Raw genomic sequence first — 20,417 nt, 5'->3', positions numbered from 1 at the left:
GTGGTGGGGCATTTCTCCCCACATGGGTGAATCTCCCCAAGCCACTAACGTAGAGTCATTGCTAAACTAAGTATGTCTGAACCACTTGTTCTTTTCTTACATGTTTGCACTTGTGCAGGAAGAGCAACAGCAGACAAGCAGGCCTCTTGGCATAGGAGGAATTGTAGCAAGACTCTAGAAACCCTGGGGAAAAAAAACCCCACAGGTGTAGACTTAAAGGCACCTAACCCTTAGGCATACAAGGACAGACTAGGAAATTAGAGAAGCACTCATCCTGCACCTTTTTTTACAGCCCAAAGAGAGTAAATACCGTTCTTCCAGGGAAAAGCACAGTGTGTCTTGGAGGCTAGTTGCATGGGACTAGCCTTAGTACCCAGCCATTCTCCCTTGCGTATTCAATGAAGAAAGAGAAGGGCAAGAGTAAATCACAGCAGCAGTGACTCAAGAGTGCAGGAGTTACCCTTCCCCTCTCATTCACCCTCTAGCTGTGCCTCTTCCTCCATCAGCTACCGAGGGAGCTTGGCCTCCCAGCTGGAACATACCAGGTAAGGCTGAGGAGATACCCCTTTTACTTTCCCATGTGGAGCTAGGGCAACACCCACCTCTTAATTACAGCACTTGCATCTCAGCACTGAACAGAGCTAACGCGACAGCTGGGTGGATGGGAAGAAACCAGGCTAGGAGTTGTGTACCACCTCAAAGCCTGTAGCTAGCCAAAAGCATCCATTTGCAGCTTCCCCGTATGGCATCTGCTAGCCAGCTGTGATGGTAGGGTATGATTTCCCCCCTCCCGCAGTCCAGCCCTGCCAGCACACACAATTACACTAACACAACTTTCTTTTATTGAGATTATTGGGGCTTGTATGAGGTGGACCAGTGCTGGTGGCTTCGTACCACCACAAGTACGAATCACAGCTCTGCTGGTATAATAGCTCCTTTTAAATCAGAAGTGCTTTGTCCATCTAGCACAGTCTACTGTTATTTCTACATCTGTAAATCACTCTTAACATAAAACTTAATGATCTGCATCCCCCCTTTTTCATGAACCCCAGCCAAACAAGAGCACAATGCTGCAGCTGTAGCTATTAAGCTATGGTGGCAGCAAAGCACTCCATTAATACCTCATGCTCAGCAGTTTGTGATGCATGAGAGCTGAATAATTATGCCCTTGTTACCCTCAAATGAGAGGCACAATTGCCAGAAACAAGCATTTACAATTAAAAAACTGTATCAAGTCAAGGACAACATTTGTTCATTCATAAAACAAGCCTTTCTGAGCAAGAGGACTATGAGGCAGAAAACAAGACAGGCTTACGTTAACGAGACAGTTGTTCCTCGAGCTGTATTGTACCCCCTCAGATAGACCTCCATAGCCACTTTATCCCAGCTGTTTTGAGAAACTAGCAGGCAGAGCTTTAGCCAAAGCTCCTGTTGCTACGAATTGCACTGATAGGGAAGTTTAGTTTAGATTTGAGGGACAGGAATGGGAAGCAGGGCTTTAACAATGGGAATAACCAGCGATCTGCAGCCTTTGAAACAGAGCAGACAGCCATAGGAGAGTGAAAATGGGTGTTGTGTTAACAATAAAAATAGAAGTGGTGTGAGTCTGTCCTCCTTTCTGAGGATGCCTTATTGCTTACACCAGGGTAGCAGCTCCACATCTTTGGTTAGAGGTGGGCAGAGACCACAGAACAATTAAGTTACTGTTCCTTCCTTACCTACAGCTCAACATGAACAGGGATTTCAGAATCGTGTCTGCACTGATATTTTTGGAAGAGTGACAGCTGGTGCAAAGGAAGTAGTTAAAAGGAGGGCTGTAGTGCAGACTTGCATTATTTTGAGCAACATTCCACCATTCTCTAAGCAAGGGTAGGGCATATGGTAATAAAAAACTTGCCATGCTTTTGTCTTACGGTATTATGCTTTCAGTAAGTCCAAGTGAGGACTAAAAAGAGAGTTCTGAAGTACACCCCAAACTTAGCACTGCAGAATATGACATGCTTTCATGCAGCACATCTAGCAACGGATACCTGACTGGGTATTTGCTGTCCTCATCTGGCACATGAGTCATGCTACAGAAGAATGTGCTTACGCTGTCGCCTCCTTGTGAAGCCCTGACTCTCACCTCAGGACTTGCCAACTTCAAAACAGCCAAGTCTGTTTTATTTTCCCAGTCCTGTTCTAATATTCAGCCAAGAGATAATAGGTCATAAGAAACAAACCGAATGAGTGATCAGGGGACACGGGCTCGTCAAAGCAAGTTTCGCTGGAGTGCCTGGAGAGGACTGGAATTGCAAGAACCCCTGTCTGGCATGCTTTACAGCTATGCTTGCCAACATTTCTGTTTGTGGACCCTGATATTTTTCCAGCATGCATAATTTGCATTTTTTGGATAATAAGCTTCTCTCATTTAACTTCCCAAGAGTCCAGGAAATGCCCAGGTACTCCCCATTCCTTTGTTCTCCCACCCGTGATCCACAGACCTTTCATTGAAAACCACAGCGTAGTACAGACCACAAAAATCTTCAAAGCCACAGTACAGTGTTGTAGGTGCAGATGTAGTCATGCAGCTGCAGCCTGACTTTGTAACAAAAAGGAATTTTTAAAAACATCTCTTGACAGGTTACAAAACAAAAATGAGTAAAAGTAAAACCCTTTCAAACTGCTTAGGTAAAGGATCTCTTTGAGACAATACTGATCCGATTATATTATCAAAAAACCTTCAGGCTACATTTTGAGAAATAAGCAAATGATTGGAAACAGTATCACTAAAATGCACCGTTCAATTCATAGCCACACTGACAAAAAAAGAGGGCAAGGGGGCTTCAACTCCACTGAAAATACAGGTGGGAAGAGGGCGAAGTCCTCCAGACCAAATAATTTCAATCACAGGATCGTCTTTGCCCTCTTGTGGGCAAACTTCTCTCCTGCAGCGTCTCAGCAGATGCCTGCCCAGACAACCGCACCGTGCGGACGGCACGACCAGGATGCAAAAAACCATTGCTGGCCTTGTGCTTCCTTTAGCAGGCAAAGAATAGCTATTCCGAATCCAAAGAAAAGTCAACCCCAAAACCCAGCCAAGTAGTTAACCTTGCTTGGTTCCTGCGCGACAGCACGAAGGAGGCTGTGGGATAAAGCAGGTGGCTGGTCGTGCGCCTCGCTGTAAGGAGAGGGCCCACCTGAAAGCAAGGGCACACGGAAGTGCCTTGAACAACAGATGCACGGACAGCAGCGACCAGGTGGTGCCTGTGCACTCACAACAGAAAGCCGCAGACTACCCGCCTCGATTCTACCCTGCTGCGCTATTCTGATAATTTACAGTAAACTAACTTGGATTACGCTCCTGAGAAAGGAGTTCTCATGATGCTAGTAATAACACGGACTTAAACTGTGTGGTCATGCTCCAAATTATTAAACCTTTATTAATCTTTCTTAGGACTTCTGAGTTATTTTCTCATGCTGGGTAAATCCACCACTAATGTACCCTTTTAATGCAATATTTTGCCTTGACTATTTTCTTGCATCTAGTTTTCAAATGTAATTAAAAGCATTAGAGACCTTTTTAGCTTATGAATCCTTACAGCTACACTCATCTCTGGCAAATTCATCACAGAGACAATTTCACCTTTAATGTTACGATATAAAGAAAAATATACCGTGGCATTCCAATTTCAGTGCTGACAATGAAGAAAGTGCCGTTCTCCTCCTGTTTACAAGATGACCACCAGGTAATAAGCAATCTGTAGGATTATGAAACAAAAAAGCTACCCTGCCAGAAAGCATGCAGGTTTATTTCCTTTTCCTTGCCCCCTACCACTGACAATCAGACAAACGTTTTTAAAGGATCCAGCGGCTCCCCCTCAACCAAGTAACTCGGTGACCTGCATTTTTCTACACCAGAAGAAATTATTTGCTCTTAACACCTTTTGCTAGTTTGTGCTCCTTCCTTTAGCAAGTCTGCCACTTTATTTTTTTCAGCTCCAATTAATCAAGACAATAGGAAAGCAGCACTTGAATGACGCTTGTCACAGTGACATATAGACCACGGCATTGGACCCTCTTCCCCAGTAACAGGCAAACTTAATGCAAGCTCTTTCCTCCAAACCAGGAACAAAGAATGATGTTATTTCCTATGGTTGGCTCTGGGAGAACTATATAGCAACACCAAATCATAGCAGCAGAAACGAGAAACAAGTACTTAAGTTATTCACTAATATTTTATTTAAAAAATGACTACAAAGTATTTTAGAAAGTTCTTAAGATCAAAAATGCATAATAAATTAAAAAAGACCACAGGTTTAGAATGGAAAAAATATTTAAGCATTTCAAAATTATTGAAATGGAAATTCAAGGCAACACTGGCAACAAAACTGTATAGAAATTTTATATATATAAAATCACTGTTATCATCCTGATTTAATAATCATTAAGTCCCTTAAATTCTCAAAGGTATTAAAAGTGATAGATAGTTCTGAACAGCATAAAATTTAATATCTAGAGAACTGCTTATGTTTACAGCAATAGACTAAAACAAAGATGAATTTCCATCTTAAAGACACTACCAGCATCTTGATTCGTTACACTTTTATATAATCTTTCAAAAATTTCACAAAGTATTTCTTTCCCTTCAGTGTAGAAAGCCTGGTATTTTTATTGCACAAATTTGAATGAAGATCACCATGATGGCCATTATGCAAAAACATCTTGTGCAGAGCTCAGAATTGTGTGAGATAGCTCGCTGCTTTTTCAAGTTGGAGGGTGCAAACATAGAACTCGGTTGTAAGACTACAAGCCTTCCCTGCTATTTTTAAGCACCGAGTGCAAGCAGTAAGGCACAATTTCCTCACATATTTAGAACCCAAAGGTCACTGGTAGCATTGTGATTTTCATGTGGGCTAAACACCACACACAAAAATTAACATTCACAATCTACACAACGCATGTGCAGATTTTAAGAGGAGAAACAGTCCAGTCACTTAACAAGTCTTCACATGTCCTGGAGAATCCTCTGCACTGATTCTCAAGGCACTGTAAACAAAGCCTGAAAGTGGGTGCAGAGCCTTTAAATATTTTTGGATGGGCTCAACTGGAAAAGACGAAAGCTTTTAATGTGTCTGAGCAGGCTCGCAACACCGCTGCCAAGCACCGTGGTGAAGAAGGGAGAAGACAATCCCCAGGTAGATGTACGGGGCCAGTTGCTTCTTTCCACAGGTTTTACTACCAGTTAAGATTGTACAGAGATGGTTACTTTGCAAACAGAAGAAGAAATTTAAGACAGTTGCTTGTAACAGCACTTCTGCCAGAGCTCCCACCACTCTCCTGAACAAATCCCTAATCCACTTCAGTCAAAATCAGCCACCTTAATGTAAGCAATTTAAATAGCTGGTTTAAATAAAGTAGGCTGATTTCATCAGAAGCAGGCTGGGAAACAAGCAGACCGCTTTGCTGACAGAGCACGGGAGGGGTAAGAGACATCCAGCCACACACGCAGAGCTCCTACAAAACCAGATGTTTAATCCAGCTCCAATGACATTCTCTGGGATCAGTCTAATTAAAAGACAGACACTCAAAGCCTGGATGTGACACCAGAAGCATCAAAGCGGGCATGTCAAGACTGCAGGAGACCAGTCCACTCAGCCTTTGCAGCAAGGAAGTCTCTCCCCCACCTAGCCTGTGAGGGCAGAGGAGCTAGGAGGGACACACACCTGCCCCTTTATCTTAGGAAGCTGATAAAACAGTTAAGGAAATGACCTCACAGAAGCAGAGAACAGCATATACACTAGCAAACCTGCTTCTCAACTATTTTAAAACGGAACAAAAAGAACATTTCATACTTACAAGCCTAGGATTAATAGTACCACCATGCAGAAAGTGCTTTGTTAGCCAACAACTGGTCTGGAAGCAACAATTTAGCAATTGCCTTAAACCTATAACCACTACGTGACTTGCCTGTAGTATTTAACTACTATGTGACAGATTAATGCCAGCTAAACAGCATCTGGACTAGAGCAGTATGTATTATTGTAAAGAATAGCAGGACTCTTCCTATTAGTAAGCTCCTGTGACATACGGGAAAACAACTAACCAGTTTCCCAAAGACTACTGTTTGTCGTTTTCATTAGCTGATGGCAACGCTTGCATCCCTTTCAGGCAGAGATGGAATCTGATCCTCAAATCTATACATGGATCAGTCCGTTGGTGAAAGAATGGGTATAAACTACCTATTTGGAACAGCTAAAATGAAAATGAACAACATGCCAAAACCCCCTCACTCTAACAACCCAAAACATGCCAGGGATGCCAGCATGTATGTAGTAAGAGAATCCATCAAACCATTCCGCAAAGGTTGGCAGTATTTGTTTCAAAAAGCCTAACAGTCAGATCATGGGAGTCAGGAGATCTCAGCGTCACTTCTTCTGACACCAACTCCTTGTGGCACCTTTTCATAAAAATAACTTGCTCTGTATTTCAGTTTCTCTCTGAAGTATCAGCAGCAGATGATACAGATAGGGAGGCCAAGGCAGAGAGGTGTGTTTACAGATCCCTTTCAGTACCAGCATGTCCAATTCAGGAATGGACAAAGCACTTAGGTGGGGAAAAGTCTATAGAAAAAGCAACCAAAACCCAGAACTCGTCACATATTTTCAAGCTGAGAAAAATTACAGGAAAAGTTACCTCAAGATAAAAGTCCTGTCGTGGTGCTGCATTGCTTAATAAATATCAGCAGCACAGTGTTACTCTTACACTATATTTACAGCTTTTAATTATAGATCAAGATTTAGAGACTATAGACATTTTGATGTGAAAACAAATTCAGTAGAATTCTGGGCAATAAAAAAAAAAAAAGAAAAAAAACCCTTAGAATGTTAATCATAGATACGGACACAATCCCCGAAGTAAGACATTGCAAATCATAGTGGAGATATTTCTCATTATGGCAAGCTTCGTATCACCAGTAACACTGCTTGTAAACAAAACATCTCTAATCTACCCAGTTTTCAGAGACAGCTACAGCAAGCCCTGTACACCTAGACTGAGATCAGGTTTTAGTGCAAATGGACACTAATAAATACAAGAAAAAAAAAAAGCCAGTCCAAAGAGCACTTCTTCTTCACAAAGCGGGAAATTCTATGAAGGAAAGTGTCTTTTACGCATGGGTCCGAAACCAAGCTACAGCTTAAAACTTGATGCTTCACACCACCTGTGAAAATTTTACATCCTCCAAGCAAAGTGTAGTGTTAGGCTTAAGTCTCAGAGCTTAGAGGGAGAACATCACAAACTAACATTGATCAGAAAGTGACAGCACTGGAAAAATACTTTGACCTTTTACAGTCCTTTGTCTTACAACAGCTTCCTCATCCTTTTCCAAATACAGCTTGCTCAGCCAATTTCTGGAGGGCTTAGTCTCAATGCTGCCACAACAGGTTACAGGACTATAAATTTGTCAGACTAGGGTATTGATGAAATGGAGTTAATGCCTGGAAGACACGGCAAATGTCATGAGCACTCAAACAAGAACTGTTTTTGCATAATCAGCTTTTTCTCATTTGCTTTGGTATTTTGGAACATCTCCTGGCTTACAGCAATTTGCTCTGCTTTTGAAGGCTCTCCTCTTAAGTGAGGTCTAGCAGCCTTGCTTCTACCTCAGACACCTGAAAAACGCCTTTTCACCACTTCATTTCTTTTACAGCCATCAACATCTGGTCTGATATGTCCATCACTTGTCTGATACGTGTTGCATCAGTAGTGTTTCTTGCAGTCCTACAGCCTGTGGCTTTTAAGACAAATCAAGGGTGCAAGTGCTTATTTACCTGTTTACCAACTGAGCTAGTCAGTAGCAAGAAGTCTCAAGCTAGTGCCGTATTTATAAACAAAGAAAATGGTGGGGTCTGGCAAAACTTACCATTTACTATGCATAAACAAGCTGCATATGGTATTAACCTTGCAAGTTATATTCACCAGGATAGTACCAACTTGCTGTAACGTTTTTCCCCATTGATGTTCAGATTGCCACTTTTTGCGTTACTTCGTGAAAATATTTATTCTTCATCTTTTTCCTCTCACAGCTGGCTTTTCAAGTTTCTTCCTGCAACTTTTATAGCTTTCAAAACAATCTGAAAGAAGATTCTGGCATACAAGTCCAAACTTTGACGATCATGGGGTGCAAAACTGTCTCCTCAATATACCATTACATTACCCTCCCCATAGAACCCCTACACTCGCTATTCCATTAAACTGATCTCCATAGACAGAACTGAGACATATGAATAGTAAAACCAAAACAAAACCCCTTATGTAAGGGTAAGCATTTCTGTAAGGCTCCAATTAGGTATCCCTTTTACATTCATAGTTTGACCAGTAAGTACAAGAATGAATTCTGCTGTACTAATTTATAACTCGAAAGAGAAGTATCTGGTCTATTTATACAGAAAATATCTTTAGGGTATAGCTCAGAATTTATGCATCACAAATTAATCTTTATTAGTCACCTGTGTCAAAATCAAATCAGCACACTGTTGTCCTTAAGTTATTCTATTTAGACACAAGTTTTTTTAGTGTATGTCACCTGGACAGGTGGCAGGACCAGTTATTAAGCAGGACCAGTTACCTTAGAACATAATGCTCAATATGCCATTACTTGACCTAAGGATCTATAAAAATGTGATGAGCAACGTGTACAAAATTGATTAGAAGGAAGAGACAGACGTTGTTACCTACAGTGCACTGAAAGTTCATTTTAGTTTGCTCCATTCAAAAAGAATGAAATAATTCCAGAAAGTTAGCTTAGTTTATTCAGCGGCTGATTTTCTGTGGCACTCTGAGTGTTGCCAGGATTTTCAGAGCGTCTGTCGACGTTTTGTTTCCAACTGTGAAAACGCTTTATAGCAATTTCAGCTAAAAATGCAATACTTGCAAGAAATCCAAACACCTGTGGAAGTGAAAGGAATACATTATTTTAAAATGTACAAACATTAACAATATTCTAACATTGTTGGGAGAGATTTGCTGGACTATTTACATACGTTAATAATGCTTATGTATTAAGTTTCCAGTCCTTAAATCGGTGGTTCCATTTAAATTAGAAACAGATCAGAAATCATAATTCTAGCACATTTAATGCAAAAGTTTTTACAGTTCTCATTCTCTTAATCAAGCGTGAACCGTACAATATGTTCTAAACAGCCCTTAATAGTAAAAGTATATTCATTTTATTCCAAAAATTAGTTATTAAAGAAGCATGGCATTGGTGGTATAGCAGAATATTTATTCAAGAGATGGCTGCTGATTAAAGGGACTAAGTGAAGAAGAGTAACGCATGGAACATGAGGGGAGATAAGATCTGCAGAGCCTCAGCAAGTCCTTACTGGGTCAGCAAGGGGGGATGAAATGACATTTTGTTAATGACATTTCATTATTAGTCATGGCAAGATAGTGATAAGGAGAAGGTTGTTTTTAGCAGCTTCTATCAAACAAGGAAACACGCACATGCATTATTCTAACTTTTACCTAAATTTTACACAACTGGTTTGGCCCAAAGCAATTTGACACTAGTAAGTCTTGAATCACAATAGCTGGGGGTTTTTCCAACTCCAGAAAAAAACCCTGAACGACTTTATACTCCAACCATTAGGTTTTAATATATCAACATCACAGAAGATGACTATACAAAAGTCTGTATCTCTAATAGCTTGTGCTGCCCGTGGAACAGAATTATTTTGCTTTCTTTTCTAACTCATTTTTTTTCTCATTCAAATCAAAATTTGATCTTTTAAACTCACATATTCACAATTCCAAGGTTATTCAAAAGAAGTCCCAAATGAGTGAGGAATGATGACATCCACAGTATCCCAAAGCCTCTTCAGTGCCTTGCCCTGAGCCTCCTTAGTGTTCCCCGGGAGATGCATGCCCTGTTGCTCTTCTAACTATTTCTGTCCCTGAGGAAACTGCTGCTCTTACTGCAGCCTTTGCAAGTCAGCATTCTCCACATATGCTTTATAATGCCTGGCAAAAGACATGGTTTCTTGCAGACTTTGTGAGGGGGTGGCATTATGAAGGGACAATTGAGGAAAAAAGTAGGCATTTCAGAGAGAGGATATCGGAGAACTGGGGAAGCTGTGAGAGGTGGCAACGTTGAAACAGTGACAGATGACAGGGAATAATACGGAGCCAAGGCAGTGAAGTCTGAGGAACGCAGAAGCAAGCCACAAATGCTGGGGAGCTGCAAGTGCACGCAGAGCTTTCCAGCAACCCTGAGGAATGCCTGCTCTTTGGATTTCCTACAGTAAGTATCTGGAAGGTCTGAAATAGCTAATTCCTCCTGAAACGTCGCAATGCACTGAATTCTGTTCCTGCCCAGTTTCTTCCCTGCAAATTGAGTAAGGTTGAGAGGGCAGCGAAATTAACATACGAGATAAATACAAAGTAAATTATGCAATTTTAAGACTTACACATGCAGCTTTTTCAACAGCAGACCCAGAGCTGGTCGCAGCAAGCACTACTGACGCTAACAGAAAAGAGACACCTATGGCTAGCATGGCCCCAGAATTCTGCAAATATAAAAAAGTGAATGTTACAGAATTGTAGATATACTACCTATAAAAGAAGGATCATCATAACAGCAGCTAAGTTAATCTGCCAGTGAATTTATGCTTTGAAACTTTGATGCTAATGGGAGCTTCAGAAAATATATTGTACAGCTATATTCCAAACAACATTCAACATTATCAACTATTTCAAAGAGTCTGCATTTCATACTCCTCTGTTTTTGTCTTCTTTAAGTATTTCATTCATTTCATCTAACTTCTTTCACAATCAAATTCAGGCTCAGGTCAACCATGCTAGCATTATTCCCTGTGTAAAACATCTAGGAAACCAGAAACCTGTAAGTAAATGTGCTCGTTCAAGTCTCTTACTACACTCCCTTACATGTACCTTCACGTAAAAAACCCTACTGTTTGCTCTGAAGACAAATAGGAAGGGATGCTCATAAGACACTATAATATTCTTACTGACTTTACAGAGCAACTTTGTGCCACTGCTTTATCTTCTGAAATATAAAAGCACGAACTGTAACAAGTATGATGATTACCAAGAATGAGGTAGGCTACACCCAGCAGGAAAATAGGGTAAACAGGCAAGTTACAAGTATCATGCTGGCAGTAAACTGTGTTCCGTATATGTACATATATACGATGACTACGCAGTAGTATTAGTCTGCATGAAAGACTTCCACACAAGTCCTAAAATCCTGCAGGTAACCAACATGACAATTTTGGAAAAGTTGTCAATGTAAAAGGGACTCTCAAAGTTGACTCATTTTTTAACTATAAGCTACTTTAATCCACCCTTTCAATAGAGAAGAAAAGGAGATTCATTCTGCATAGCCTTTTTACTCCACAGTAGTCTGTAAGCACTTACAAGAAATGGTTTGTTTTTTAAAAAAAAATTTCCTTACCACTTTCTGTACTTTATCTTCCCCAAATGTTTCATATACATCAGTGCAATAAACACACAGGATCAGGAGGCTCAAAAGAAAGGCACTGCAGCTTGTGAATTCAAAGAAGTAAAGTCCGCCACACCTGATACAATCCTCCACAATTTCTTCACAAATAACAGCCAGAAGAGAGAGAATCTGCAAACAAATAACAGTTGGATCAAGTCTCTAATATCTTCAGCAAACAGATGTCTCTGATATGAACATTAATAAAGACGGCTCTAAGGAAAATCCTCAACCTACAAAGAACCCAGTACAATTCTGCACTATTTTCTTACAGGCAGAAATACAGTGACACGGTTTACACTTCGTGTTAAAGTTGGTCAATAAACTACACTCGGGTAAGCAGAGCACACACTGCCAAATACAGGCTTCTTGATTAGAAAGTAAAGATTCCCAATTTGTGGTTTTGTGCAATTGCCAGTTGGAAGCAGGCGGGGCAGGCAGCATGGAGAGCACACATCCCACTCAGAACGAGCAAAAATGCTATTGCTTACTACTTACAACTGCACTTAATTTTAAATGCATTTGGGTTCAGGGCAGAGGAGGAAAGCGGACGGCATCAACAGAGTCACCTACCTCCCTGAAAGTTTACAGCTGATGTTACCTCCCTTGATAAAACTTCAGAGAAAGTGCATGTAGCTAATAGCTCATGTGCTTATGACCCAGTAACAACAGAAGCTCATCTGTACTCGTAGGAACCAAAACTTTAAACTATGTTTAAGCTGCGTTGGACAGTGTTTAATCTATGCAGAAGCTTATGTTCACCTTCCTGCCACAGTATGTTTTGAGGAAAGAACATGAGTTAATTCCTGTACAGTCACCATACATCTGCTGCTGGATTTTCTACTGTTTTATTGTACAAGAAAGAATATTGCTTTATTTAAATGTTTTCTCATTTTGGCCACTTCTTGCTAGTTTGCTTCATCCCATAAAGTTGACACAGGATTATAGATCCTTGTAGTAAGGAGTTCACCAAATTAAAACAAAACCATTAGTAGGAATCAGACTCGGTCATAAAATTGAGACTGATATAAGGACAATGATCATATTTTTAATAAGAGTGTACAGGCAATAATGAGGTTGACAGTTCTTCTTTAAAAAAATAAAAAAATCAAATTCTAAAATTCAGAATTGTTCTTGGAAAATAACCACCAGCCTTTGATTTCAGTTTTCTGACAGTAAAAATAAGAACAACAATTTAGCACGTGGGAACTGTAAATTCCCCCTGCTAAGCCAGACCTCAGAAGGGCACTTCAAAGCATCATGTTTTGAAAATGCTGCAATCTTATAAAGTAAACAGGATCGCAGAAAGGGAAAGAACCCAAGCTGGGAAACTGCAATATAACTATCAGGCCTCCACATACTTCCCTTCTCTCCCACTGCGGCTGGCAAGGCAAACTTCTCAGCAGCCCTTGCACCTAAAACAGTGACTACACTGCCTGTCCGAGGAATGTTTTGAACTCCGAATTTCCAATTTTTAAGTATTTTTTTGCATTTCAAAAGATTTGCTTACAGCTGCGTCCAATGACTTTCAACTTCACATTTTTCACAAGGTCAGCTAAAGTGTGAGATACGTTTTCATGTATAGTTCTAGCTCTTTTTATCAGCACTGAAAACTGAATGCTATCACTTTCACCTGGAATGAAACAGAACAGAAAGGAAATAAACCTGCCCTTAAAAGCAGGTTATAAGCCCAGATAACCATAATATGATCTAAATAACTGAAAAAAACCTCTCCACTGAGTGTACAAACAAGTAGGAAAAAATCCCACTCAAAGAGTGGGTTCAGTGTCAAATAAATGAGATTTACCAAGTGGAGTCCTATGTGGGACTTGTCCAAGTCAATATTAATTTTTTTTATTAATAAGCTGAATAACAGAGTACATCATTAAAAAAGCTTTGGCTTGAAGAACTTTGATTGAAGTAGTGTATCAACAGCACATTTATAAACTGCCAGAGAGTTCTGCTTGGGTTTCTTAACTTACTTCTTGGTATCACTATGAGCAACAAAAGGGATTACTCTGTTGTCCTACTACAAAAAAGAATAGTTTTAAATACCACTAAAAGAGCAGTTCCTAACTTCAGTTTATATAGTTACAGCTAAATAACATAGCAAGAAGGTTTTTCTAGCATTAGCCAGAAGATTATCATCTCTATTAGTCACCTGCATTTTAGTCACATCCCGCTATTAGATACAGTATAAATACATGAGCCACTTTAAACAAGCCAAGAGATTCCACATTTCATTCCGTTTCCCAAGAACTATTCTGCCGGAGATGCAACTTCATCCATCAGCATTAGTCCTGGGATGAGTGCAGACCTCTACAGGCTTACATGAAGCAGCCGAAGTTCCTTCTGTTTTGTTTTCACATCTGCCTTCTCCACACCGATCCCATGCAGAATCCCTAGCAGCCAATGCCCAGAATATCACTACTGCTTTTGTTTGAGCCGTCAATAACGAGTGAAGAGGGGCAGCTCAGTAGTTCCTCATTTTCTTGAGAGCTAAACCTTCTGGGCAGAGTTTCTTTCACCCTGAAGCCCAGAGTAACACCTGAAGACAGAGCAGGCAGCCGCCACCTTCCTTCCCTCTTGCCCAGAGCCCTGCACTGCTGCAGATGCAGTGCCAGCGCTGGTGGGCAGGCAGGCGGGTCAGGGCACGGTTCAGAGCATGCATGGGCTGCAGAGAGGTGCATGGGGACACACACGCACTGGCACCAGGCTTGCTGGTTCCTGCAGGAAAAACCACACCTCGCCATATGCGTGCACTGCTTGCTGTAAAGGGAAAAGCATTGTTGGAGATGCAGGTTTTAACTCTTTTTTTTTTTTTTTTGGTATTATTAGTCCCATCTGTCTGTATGTACACCAGAAATTAAACAACTTCATCTGTCTTTTACCAGCAAGAAGTTACTGCTTAATACTGACATTACTGTTGGAAGTTTCTACACAAGTGTCAAGTTTCTAAAGTAGATTTAGTAAGTGAAAGGCTACAAAAGAATACTATGAAAGAAAAGCAGATCAATCAACTTTCCCACAGGCCTGTGAAAATGCTCGGCAGTGGTATTCCCAGTACAAAATCTTCTAATTCAGGTGGGTGCACATATTAATTCTGTAAGTCTCAACAATCAGGGCTACTATAGGAAGTGAACAGCTCAGAAAAAGAGCAGATGTTTAAGACTGAATTACAATTTTCCTTTCCAGTTAGGGCATTTTGGTTAAAGTCAAACAATAGTTGATAAAAAGTATTTCTGCTTTAGATAAGAATTTGTTTCTACCTCAGTCTTGGCACAATATGCGCTGTGCCATTTACCTTTGTGCAGAATTTGAACCAGTCATGGACTACCAAAAACCTTCCACCTATATATTAAAAAAAAAAAAAAAAACAAAACAAAACCCCAAAAAACTAGAAACCCATGCAATAAGCATGCCTCCCAGCATCCTTTTGGCAGTTACATTTTCCTTATTTAATTTGCCCAAAAAGCTTTAAAAAACAGACTAAGATTACAATGTATGCCATTATTAATCAGAAGAAAAGCATTTCTAAGGTCTAGAAACCAGTTTTCTGCAGGTGATTTCACAGTATTTTGTAAAACACTTGATCACTTCTATAATGAAGACAGCTGATTTTCTGACTGCAATACCCTGTTTGGCTGTCCACACAAGTGATTATCAGTGCATAATCCCAATAACAACTCACAATCACTATTGTAACACGAGGCTAACAGATGTTAATGACCATCACCATCACTGACATTTCCAAAAATCAACACTTTCCCAAAACAGGAACATTTCTCTTACTAGAGACACTGAGGCTTCCACTTTTGGTAATTTCTGGGGCTTGTTTAAAGTGTTTTGACCAAGAACTCCAAGATCTGTGCATTTTGGTAAAGGGAAACAAAAAGGGGGGGAAAACTGTTGGAAATTAGGAGGGCGAACGACTATAATTCCATTTTCTTCTTCCTCTTGTTGAAGGACACATACAGGCCATAAACTGCTAATTCTTTAGGAGCATATCAAGCAGCTATCCATCCTGTTTAGGATAAGCATAATTTTCATTTTTCATACCTAGAAAGCTTTTTAAATAATGCCTCTGTTCAAGTAAACAGTTTAAGACTTTGGTACACCAGTAAATTTGCATATGTAACAGTTTATTTTAGTCGGTGAACCTACTTATATAAATGATCTGCTTGTCTGTGAGCAACAGCCAGCAGATATTACTTTATTAGTCTCCAGTAGATGAAGTAAAAAGTTTATGTCCTATTATATTTATTTATTTAAAGCATTCCTGGGTGTGATTTTTTTAAACACTCTTAAAAAGCATTATTTTTGACAGTGTTACCTTTACCAGCACTCAAGAATCTTACGTTTCTGGTTGAGGGTTTTCACTGCGTGCGAGACAGTTTAAAAACCAAATGTCCTCTTTTCTGCAATGGTGAAGTAATGAGGAAGGGTTGGAAATCACCTACAATTCCTGTGAGCATGAGACATCTGACTAAAAAGCCACTTTGTTGGCTGGAAAATGTACCCTGACACACATTTACAGTCAGCTGCCCTTTCCCACTGTTGGTTTCACTACCTCCCTGCCAGCACTTAAGAATGATGCTCCTCGCATCCTTATCAGCAGTCGCACTGGCACATTTTGGAAAAGCCCATCGCCGAGCGCAGAACAAAGAGGAGTCTGAATCATGTGCCCAGCTGCTGAATGCAGTTCAGGAACAACATTACACAAAAAGCAAAGCAGAATATAAGCCTTTTATTTCCTGGTGGGCACAGGACTGCCCAACACGAAGTGATGCACTGCGATGTCTCGTACAGTAGGCCACCATCAACACTGCACGTTTCTGGTGCAATTTTCCACCACAAATCGTGGGAGAAACGAGCGCCCGATTTTAGCACAGAGAGTGCAGTGTGATAAGCTTACAAACGGGCTGCAGGGGTGGCAGGAGAGGGAGGTCTAGATCTGATGACCCAGCAAGCCCTTCTCAGTTCTACTGCCCTACCCTGAGATTCAACCAAAGGCTTCTACCTCCTGTTTTAATCCAACATGGCCCTCAGAAGAAAATACTAAGTTTCCTGTGAGGTTTCCCTCTGATTTTAAACCATAAGGACAGCAGGCAGCTGAACCACACCAGCTGCAGCACCGAACCTTGGTCGCAGGACGCACGCAACCATCAGATGTCAGCACCTGCTCCTGTAGCCAGAACATGAAAAAGGAACGAGCCTCTTACCTCCCCACCGTAAAATAATCTGAACCTGTACAGACAAAGGTATTATAAGGCACTATGCCAGCTTTCCAGCTGAGTTACAAGTCTGCGCAGCTTTAGTGACCAACAGCAAAGGCAGGCTCTGCCTCTGCTACGTCTGAAGTCAGGCTTTCCGGTGGAGCAAGCCCTTTCCTGACTGACAGCAATAATTCCCCTGAAGCCCGTGTCCGGCCATCTCCCCCAGCCTGCGCTTTGCCAGTGAAGAGTTTAATTTTTAAGCAGCGGGGGACTGTCCTAAAGCCGGAGGCCATCATAACACGCTCATTTCTATACCAAAGCTGCACTTTTGGCAAGGAGGGACACCTGTAAAGGAGCGGGCCCAGCCGGCGGCGCGGTACCAGCTGCTCACCCCCACCCCGCCGCCGCCCGGCCGGTCTCAGCCCCGCGCACCTCGGTGCGATTTTCGGCCTCTCCTGCCTCCTCCAGGCAGCCATTCTGCCAAGGGGTGCTCCCTCCGCGCAAGGCCCGGGACGTCCCCAGCCACGGGGCTGGGGGGGGACGGACGACACGGCCGCTGCCTGTGGAGGCGGGCGGGCAGGCGGTCAGTCAGTCAGCAACCGCCCGCCGGCGGGCGGCAACGGCCGCCCTGGCCCCGCTCCCCGCCTAGCGCGCTGCCGGCCGCGCCCGCCGCTCCCCGCCGGGCTGAAGAGAGGAGAGGAGGGGAGAGGAGAGGAGGGGAGAGGAGAGGAAGGGAAGGGACTCACCGCTTGGAGTACTTTGGTCGGCAGCCGCCATCCGCGCAGGTGCCGCAGGGTACAGCCGAAGAGGCGGCGGGGCAGCTTGGCCTGCGGCTCGGTGGTCTCGTTATAGACGGCGCCGTTCTCCATGGCCGCGCCGCCGCCGGCTGCCAGCTAGGGGAAAGCGAAAGCAAAAGGGCGGCGGCGGCGAGAGGGGCGGGGAAGGAGAAGAGGAAGGCGGCGGCCCGCCTGCCCTACCGGGACAAAGGCGCTTCCTGCAGCGAGCGCCATCGCTCCTCCCGGCGGCGTGAGAGGGAGGGCGGGCAGTGGGGGGCTGTGCCGAGGGGCAGTCGCGCAGGGGTCGCCTCAGGGCTGGCGCTGTTCTCAGTTTTGTAAGGGGTGCTTATTAAGCAGAGTTTACAAGGTTATTTACTTTCCTGTTGTCACAAGAGATTACGACATCAGAAGGATTTTTTTAAGCCAAAGCTCTCCCTGCTTATGTTCCTTGTTGTTAATGAGAGAAAACACTAGTATTCCCAAGTCTCTACTAATATATTTCCATACTTTTGCCCAGATCAGCTTTTAAAAGAAGCTACAGCTTTTGGTGCCTATGTAAAAGTAGATCGAGCCTGTTGTATGTAAGCAAAGGTGTGTTACATTCACTTTTACATTACTAATGTATTATCCACAGAACTATTATGGTCCTTCATAGTCAAGTTCAGATATACTTCACTTACTTAAATTCAGGCAATACAATCTACTGATAGAAAAGATGGCGATTTACTTTCTTAACCTTCGCTTTATACGTGCTGAGGGAACAGAGCAGGCTGTTGAGACACTGCCTCTCTTTCAGACCTGCACAGTGAAGTGGAAGGATGGGTGCTACAGGGACCCATGAGGTAGGTGCTATTTTTAACTCCGCCCAGGGCCACCGTTAACGGGACAGATGGAGTAGTACGGGCCAGAGCGAAGCAGTTGGGCCACACTCCGTGCTGAATGCATACCGGCAGGCCGTACACATGACCTCTCCCGGTAAGACAACACAAGCCAGGGGAATGTGCAGAGTCCCCAGGCAGGATGGTACAGACTTGTCTGTGCCATAAACAATGTTCGGCTGCAGGAATTGGCTTGAGAAGCAAATGAGTAGGGCAAGTCCCGTAATTCCCAAGGCATGGGAGTTTCCGCTAAAGTAAGTAAGGTATCACCATGGGTGTGCCCTAGCTTCTGCCTGGGGTTGGGATGAGTCTAAGGTAGCTCTGCTGGCAGCATCCCCGACTGCAGGACCGAGCAGGGAGGTGTAGTCAGTAACATTTACTGACTGTCCCCAGTGCCTTCATTACCTTTTTTTACATTAATACATTATAAGTAAGATTACATTACAGAGGCTGGCATCTCTGTTCTGAAGGAAATTCCCTTTTTGTTTTGTTTTCTTCCTTGATAATATCTCAAAACTGGCTGAATAACTCCAAAGCCACAAAGTGTGTGACTAGGCTATGCTGTGGCCTGAGGCAGACAGGACTTAACAGAGATAGAAGCAATCGTCAGTTCTTTTCAGGTGTTCAGTAGCATCTAAGGCTATTTGTAGTTGTTTCCTTTTGACTCTTTACCAATGCCTTAATGCAGCATTGCTAGATTATGAACACAGATGTTGGTATTGAAGACAACTGGCTTGAGGAGAGACTGCTTTTCAAGGAGTCACAGAAATACAAGACAAGCCTACAAAAGATAAAATACATGGCAACCTTTTTCTAGTTACTGCTGTCTTTAAGAGTTGTTTTTCCTGTTCAGGCCTTCTCCAGGACATACATATCAATGATGCATGAATTACAAAGGCTAGCTTGCCATTTAAAGCCTAACATATTTAGGCCACTGTATTTATTTATTTATAAGGAGGTGCGGGAAAGGCAAAACAACAGCAAAGCTACAGGAACTGTAAGACCATGTGACAGAGAAGGAATGAAAACTGGACAACAGCATAGGGCTTGATAGCTTAAAAATACTTCAAGCATTAGGTTAAAACATACAAATGCTGCTATTCACACAAACTGCAGGTGTTCTTCACCCTTTTCATCAGCACTGTCTTTCAAGTACAGTATCTCTCCTTTAAAGAGAGAATGCAAATCAAACCAACAGTTACGATAAATAACAAGCCTGTTTAAGGCAATGCCAGTAATTAGCTGGGTGTGATGTCATGGAAATCCCATTCCAGATTTACATCTATTCATTTACTTCCGCTTATGTGCTACACCTGACAGAGTTTTCCAAAAAGAGAAGTCTGTCTTACCCCGCCACGGCCTCTGCTGGAATGGCAGGACCAGAGCTAAAGGCAGGACATGCAGCAGAGAAGCAGCCCTGGAGTTAGATCCTGAGCTACGGTAACACCTCCGGTCAGCCAGGCAGAGTGGGAGATCGGTGGAAGCAGATTCGCGATGAGTGACCTAGTTTTCTCCCTCATTACATCTTCTCCAAAGATACCCACCATAGTGACCAAAAAGCAATACCAATCAAGTTGAGAAAGCCACCTCATTAGGGGAGGTTACAGCGTACACAGTATGACGGTTACCACTCCTTGCCACTGATGTTGAAATAATTTACAAGAAAGTGTGACTGGGGCTCCTTGAAGCAGTTGAGTAAACGCCAGCCACTGGAATAAGGCGGATACCGGCCAGGGCTGCATCAGTTTTCATGAAGTGACACCCCGGTGGCTCTTTGGCACTAGCTTTGCGCTGTGTTACAGTACGATGCTGAAGCCTAAGTCCCTCACACTCGGAATTGGCAGCAGGGCTCCACTGACCTCACAAACGAATATTCTCCTTTTCCCATGTTCATAAATGCAGTTGTGGGGTTTTTTGCTTTTCTTCTCAAAGGGCGAGGGAGAAGGAAGTAGAGGAATGGGAAAGCAGCTTAAAAGCCCAAACCACTGAAGGAGCCGGACTCTGTTTCATTTGAAGGGTGAGGTTTATTGCTACTGCACAATTTGGG

General features: G+C 42.5%; 1 protein-coding gene across 1 annotated transcript; it reads right to left on the bottom strand.

Annotated features, from left to right (window-relative positions):
* Positions 1-4,198: 4,198 nt before the first annotated feature.
* CMTM6 (CKLF like MARVEL transmembrane domain containing 6) lies at positions 4,199-17,585 on the bottom strand. The gene is made up of 4 exons (XM_050892366.1): positions 17,463-17,585; positions 11,456-11,632; positions 10,449-10,547; positions 4,199-8,929 (listed from the first exon to the last, which is right to left on the bottom strand). Exons 1-4 carry the CDS (start codon positions 17,583-17,585, stop codon positions 8,780-8,782), a joined length of 549 nt encoding a protein of 182 aa, XP_050748323.1. The 3' UTR covers positions 4,199-8,779.
* Between the last annotated feature and the right edge of the window lie 2,832 nt (positions 17,586-20,417).

This window comes from Gymnogyps californianus, chromosome 2, assembly GCF_018139145.2.
Source record: "Gymnogyps californianus isolate 813 chromosome 2, ASM1813914v2, whole genome shotgun sequence".
NCBI lineage: Eukaryota > Metazoa > Chordata > Aves > Accipitriformes > Cathartidae > Gymnogyps > Gymnogyps californianus.
Note: the sequence above shows the minus strand (reverse complement) of the source record. Positions and strands in the feature narration are given on the sequence as shown.